The sequence below is a fragment of the Chiloscyllium punctatum genome, chromosome 23 (assembly GCF_047496795.1).
Source record: "Chiloscyllium punctatum isolate Juve2018m chromosome 23, sChiPun1.3, whole genome shotgun sequence".
NCBI classification, from domain to species: Eukaryota; Metazoa; Chordata; class Chondrichthyes; order Orectolobiformes; family Hemiscylliidae; genus Chiloscyllium; species Chiloscyllium punctatum.
In genome coordinates, this window is record NC_092761.1 from 87,460,642 (window position 1) to 87,467,027 (window position 6,386).

Below are 6,386 nucleotides of genomic sequence, written 5' to 3' on the forward strand. Positions count from 1 at the left end.
CACCATTTGCTGCAAGTCAAACTAAAGCAGTCCATGTCCCAATGGAGCATGACCGGGACAATAGCCAGGCTGAGGCTGACAAATAGCAAGGAACATTCACAGCATTAAAATGCCAGATAATGACTATCGCCAACAGAGAACCTCACCATCTCTTGACATTCAATGGCATCACCATCATTGAATTCCCCCAATATTAAGATCCTGGGGTTACCAAATAATTATCATGACTATAAGTACAGATCAGAGGCTAGAATTCCTGCAGTGAGTACGTCACCTCCCAACTTCTCAAAATCTGTCCACCATTGACAAAGCATAACAGGAGTGTGGTGGAATATTCCTCACTTACCTGGAAGAATACAGTTCAACACAAGAAGCTTGACAGCATCCAGGACAAAACAACTGTACGATTGGCATCACATTCATAATCATTCATTCCCTCCATCACTGACGCACAGCTGCAGTGTGTATAATCTGCAAGATACACTGCAGAAATACTACAAGGCTCTTTAGACATTTTCTGGATTAGTGGTGCTGGAAGAGCACAGCAGTTCAGGCAGCATCCAAGGAGCAGCGAAATCGACGTTTCAGGCAAAAGCCTTTCATCAGGAATAATTAGCAAAGCCACAATCACATTCATCTAGAAGGAAGGGTAACAGGAAGATGGGAACATCGCCACTTGCTAGCTCCTCTCCAAGTCACTTAACTTCCTGATTTGGAAATATAATCATTGTTGCTGGCTCAAAATGCTGGAACTCCTGCCCTAACAGCACTGTGAATCTAACACATGGACTGCAGTAATTCAAGGTGGTGGCTCACCACCTCCTTCTCAAGGTTAACTAGAAACGGGCAACATGTTGGCCCAGCCAGCACGGCCTCTATCCCACAAGCGAATAGTAAAAAGGTCAAATTTCTCACCTAAAATTCATCTTGCTTGGCCACTGCTTCCATGAGCACTTCTGCGGTTCAATTTTGTAGGTTGCCCTTCACAAAGTTCCAGAATAGAGCTGGGGTTTTCCTAATAGCTACTTAAAGAAATAAGTTGTAGTGTGGTACTGAGCCTGGAGAGGGAGCTCCCCCTGCTGGGGGATACAATCACAGAGCACTGGCAAGGATAGGCCCACATTTCACAATCAATCAATACTCTTAATTCACATCAATCGGTAAGTAGACAGATACCACAAGACATTTAGGACTATAGTTATTTTTAATTAACCTGTTCAGACATATGATTTCACACCTACAGGACATGTGGGATGCAAGTACAGACCTTCTGGTCCAGGGGTAGGGATATCATCACAATGCCACAAGACCTTACGAATTTAGAACCATATGCCAACATCAGTCTCTACTTTCAAGGCACTTGGAGTAAAATAGAAATTCTGAGAATATCTACAAGAAATCAGGTAATATGTAATAAAATAACAGGATATAAAATGTATTACAAAACCTATGCAGAAATTAGTTATTCATTTCAGACCATACTGAACTTCATGTTGCAATATTAGAATGTTACTTAATATCATGACACTGGATAGATGAAAACTACCATATATCCTTTTATTTTACAATCTTCCATCAAACCAGCAGAGTTTTAATATTGTTAATTAAAATCATATCTAAGCTCAGCCAAAGCAGCAGCATCCTTGAGCTCAGGAACAGGTAAATAAGCAAACATTACCCCAGTAATCACTGTCAAATGACTGCTGTCATTTATCACACCCATCCTATCCCACTAGAAAAATCCCCTTAAACATGTATACACATTAAGCTCCATAGTGAAGTGTCCAGCAGCCAAGTCTTCTTGCAACATTGCCCAGCCCCAGTGAAAAGCAGGCATTTGAACATAGTTTAGGATGATGTATGCAGGAGGAAGACAGGGGAGGAACAGTTTTGATGCATTTCACAGCCAAACAGTTGATAAGTACTCAGTCTAGGTTTAAATATGTAGAGCTGTCATATAGCTGACAAATCAAAGAACACAGGAACTCAGAGGCAAACACTAAAGGTGTAATGTGCTTAAGAGAATGGAGGGAGAACTGGGCACAGAAGAATTAAACTGATTCCTGAAAGTTATTGTTTGATTTGCCCGATGGTTAAATGTATTTTAAGTTTAGCAAGATCTCAGCATCAAGTAACAGGTTGAGCAAAGAATATGTCTCAACATATAGATTAACAGATCTCACCAGTTCATTGCTGGGTTAGCTAACAACCAAGTCAGTCAAATGCGTTCTCATTCTGTAAATGGGAATGTATTTGGGGAACACAACTTTATTGGAAATTCTGCCTCAGATCTTGGACATTGGATTTATCTTGTTCAAGAGATGGAGCTACATATGCAACAACAGTATTGCTTTCCACCTGTTTAGAACCAGGCTAACTAACAGAAGACCTCCTCGAATTGAAATTGAGTTCCCATTTTCAGACAAAAAGAAAAACAAAATCAAGATTTTAATGAATGTAAATTTACAGTGTTCGAGATATAGAAGATGGTACTATTAGAACAAAGAATCATGCTGCTTATTACAGAAACTACTGCCTCATCTTTAGCTCCACATCAACAGCCTGGGTGGAAAGTTTCAACATCCAAACTGATTCTTAAGGTCAAACAGATTCTCTTTGGTAGGCTACATATTAATCTAAGGAACCCTATAGTGTGGAAGACAGCCATTTGGCACATAGGGTTCAGGCACCAACTCTCCAAACAGCGTCCCACCCAGACCCAACCCACTACCTTATCCCTATGACTCTATTTTCCATGGCTAATCCACCTAGCTTGCATATCCCTGGACACTATGGGATAATTTAGCATCCAAATAAGCTGCACATTTTTGGACTGTGGGAGGAAACCAGAGCAACCAGGGAAACCCACGCAGACACAGGGAGAATGAGCAAACTCCACACAGTCACCTGAAGCTGAAACTGAACTGGGCCCCTGGCCCTGTGAGGCAGCAATGCTAACCACTAAGCCACCATAAGAAATTAACCTTAGCAGTTCCCAAGCATATTATCCATTTTTGGGAGAGATATGCTTTGTGGTCAACAATATCGCTACTTTTATTCTAAAGTTTCAATGTTAATGATGTTGTTGCTAGGTTCCCCTCCCCAATGTACTTTGTATTCCATAACAACATCTACTCACTAAAATCCTACAGAACTACAAATATATTGATGACAGATCAATAAATTGATCTCTATTTTTTCAATGAATCACTGCAACAGAAGCTAGAAGTTAATTGGAAAATATGTCAGCATCAATTGTAGAACTAGAAGCAAATCAATTTTATTTTAAAATGCAAATTATTTTCAGTGAGAACAAGGACATATTTTCAAGCATGTCATATCTTGAATCATACGTTCATCCTTTTTCTGATAAAAAAGTGAGGCAACCCAATGGGTAAACTATTCAAAAATGCAACGTTTTGCTACATAATACAGATCCCTAGTTCTATCAGTTATCATAGAAAGTTACCACAATCAAAGCAGCACAGTTCAAGTGACTATGCTTGGCCTGAATAATATCAAGAACTGAATTGGAAAAAAAAAAGAGGGCAGAAAAAAAAAGGCTATATCACTGTTCAGGCTCAGCTGTGTGAAAAACAAAAACTTGGAAAAAGATTGATGCACAAACTACTTCAAGTCTACAATGACTGTGAAGGACCATTCCAAGATAACCAGAGTTATTGAGGAAACAATTGAAAACCTGCAACCAAAGAATTTGTAAATGCAAATCAATGTGCATAAAGTAAGTTCTGAGTGAGTCAAAATGGTGATTTCATTTGGCAGCATGTGCACGTTTAAAAACAGAAAATGGAACAGTTCAAAGAACCAGGAGTCAACCCTTTCTACTGTATCATGACAGTAGAAATGATACAACTGGGTTCCCAGGGTAAGGCTGGACAATGTCAAACAGAATGCTTGTAGTCACTAAAAGTGTAGAGGGGTAGAATGTGACCAAACAGAATAGAATCAAAGATCATCATGTAGGTGAACATCAGATTGGAAAAGCTTAGCAGAATCCAAAAACCTGCTACACACCAAGATGCAGCAAGTTAGCGACATTTTTGTAAAAAATTTGAAATACTTTCATAACGTTCAACTGGTGACAGACAGCCTTTCCTTTCAAGTTTGCAAATTTGATAATTTTGCTAATTCATAAATCTAATGTTTTTGAAATCTTAAATTATCGCAGTGTTAGTAAAAGTTATGTCAAAAGAATAGGTTGAGAGAGAAATAATCGCCCTGCTCTAAAGGGAGTACAGTAGCCTGATCAGAAGATGAGACACTCATGTAGGGTTCATTTTAGGCTGTGAATTAGACAAACTTATACAAATCCAAAATGTATAGTTTAGGTGTTCAAAAGAAGTTTACAAAATGCTTTGCACTACTGTGGTACAGACATGCACTAAAGACCCCAGTCTGTAAGACATATGTTTTTACTGAGTGGTTACATACATCGACATAAGAAATTTTTGATGCTTGCTATTTGTTGCCTAAAGATTAATACAGTCAACTGACTACCCTCCATTAGTGATCTGTCATCCAAAAAGACAGTGGAAGTTTCACTTTTGCAATGACATTAACTGTACTGCACAAAAAACAGTTAATGATTTGCTTCAGAGCCATAAACTTAAAGTCCCCAGGACCAAACCCCAATGCAACTACTTGCTAGGAACCATGTGCTACATTGGGGCTATTTTTACTAAACCACAACGATCAAAATTAGTCAGGTTTCAATGACTTTCTAAGCCAAGTAATAACACTGTACTAAAATGAATCATTTATAGGGCCTAAAATACTGGGCAGAGAAAAAGAGGCGGGGTGGGGGTGTGGTTAATGAAAGGTTTGCTGAAAATTAAATAAATAATTTTAGAAGACTTCAATCCCTAATAAATAAAACCAGATTAATGATCCTTATTCGCCACTCAGCTCCCGAAGAGGAGAGAGAGAAATGAAGTCCAGTTTGGAGTGGTTTACAGCCTCAGTAAATTTTAAGTAGGCGTTTAAAAAGCTGCAAATAATGCATTCAGGTGCGTAAACAGTAATGGATGCATTTTTAAAAAAAGAAACGCAATATGCACTTACTCCCCCACCCTTTCGAGTGAACTTGTAGGAAAAGATGAATTTCAAATGGAAGGGGGGCTTACGGCGTCGGTAGCCTTTTTTCCCTAAATATAATGTGCAAGAAGCTGCAAATGATGCGTTGAGGTGCAATTTTTAAAAAAATATTAAAAAGTACAGATGCAGAGTGAGCAAGGGGCACGGAGGAAAGAGGGGTGGGGGAGCTGGATAAGGGGGGGGGGGGAAAATCAACTGAATTTACATCCATCCTGAACATGATGGCGGTCGCTGGAGGAAAGCCCGCCAAACAGGTGATTAGAAATGCAAAGGGAGCCGAGGCTGTAAACTCCAGGCTCAGGGCAGAGGGTTTGACATTTTATTTGGAGAAAAATTAAATCGAACTGAAAAAAAAATAAACATGTTTTCTGAAGGGAGGGCAAACTTTTCAAACAGGGAATCAAGATCCTGAGGGGAGGAGAAGTGTGTGTGGGGTTGGGGCGGGGGGGAAAGAGATGCTTTGAAAAAGACACAAGAGACGCAATTTTAATTTTCTTTCTGTTTCCAGAAAGTCGACCACCTCCCCTCCCGTCCGTCTGAGTCTCTGGACGTCAGGATCTGTCAGACAGGCCCCGGTGCCTCTCACTGCCAGCTCCCCCCCCCCCCCCCCCACTTCAACAAACAATCCAATTCATCACCCCCCCCTCCCCAAAACCGTCACTATTTTAAAATATATATTTTTTTCGTGTGTGTGTGTGTTGGGGGGGGAGGGGGGAAGCGAGCGGAGGTTTTTTTTTGAGGGGGGGGTTGGTGTGGGTTTACCTCACTGCTGCTGCTTTCTCCGAAGAGGTCGTGGAACTTGTGCAGGTTTTTGCCGATGGCGGCGGAGACGGGCAAGGCGGCGTCGAATCCGTGTTTCAAATCTTTCCTCAAGCTGGGGATCCGCGACCGTCCCGATTTTTTCCAGGGCCGAGCTGGGAAACGGGTCCGAGCTGTGTGCGCCATTTTAGGGAGTCTGTTTGTATGTGTGTGTGTGTATGTGTGTGTATTGTTGGAGGGGGGGGGGGGGGGGGGAAGAGAAGAAGAGGAGAGAAGGCGGTGATGACGGTGGGTGGACGAGGAGGGAGATAGAGAGCGAGCTGGAAGAGGGAGCGGGGATCTCCCCGCCCCGCAACCTGCATACCTCAACGACCGCCCGGAGGCCGCCGCCGGAGGGACATTGCCCTATTCAGGTTCAGGGGTGGGAGGGAGGAGCCGAGGTTGGCGGCGCGGGTGAGAGCGGCGCGCCCCGCAACTTGCATAGCGCAGCACGCCGACGTTTCACCTTCCGC

At 41.9% G+C, this 6,386-nt stretch overlaps 1 protein-coding gene across 4 annotated transcripts in view; it reads right to left on the bottom strand.

The window, feature by feature from the left end:
* Positions 1-6,106, bottom strand: part of kmt2a (lysine (K)-specific methyltransferase 2A) — a 146,158-nt gene extending 140,052 nt beyond the window's left edge. For all 4 annotated transcript variants that reach the window (XM_072593403.1, XM_072593402.1, XM_072593401.1 and 1 more), the window contains exon 1: positions 5,878-6,106. In XM_072593403.1, coding sequence (XP_072449504.1) covers positions 5,878-6,060 — 183 coding nt within the window. In that variant the 5' untranslated portion in view covers positions 6,061-6,106. The remainder of the gene's footprint in view (positions 1-5,877) is intronic.
* Positions 6,107-6,386: the final 280 nt, after the last annotated feature.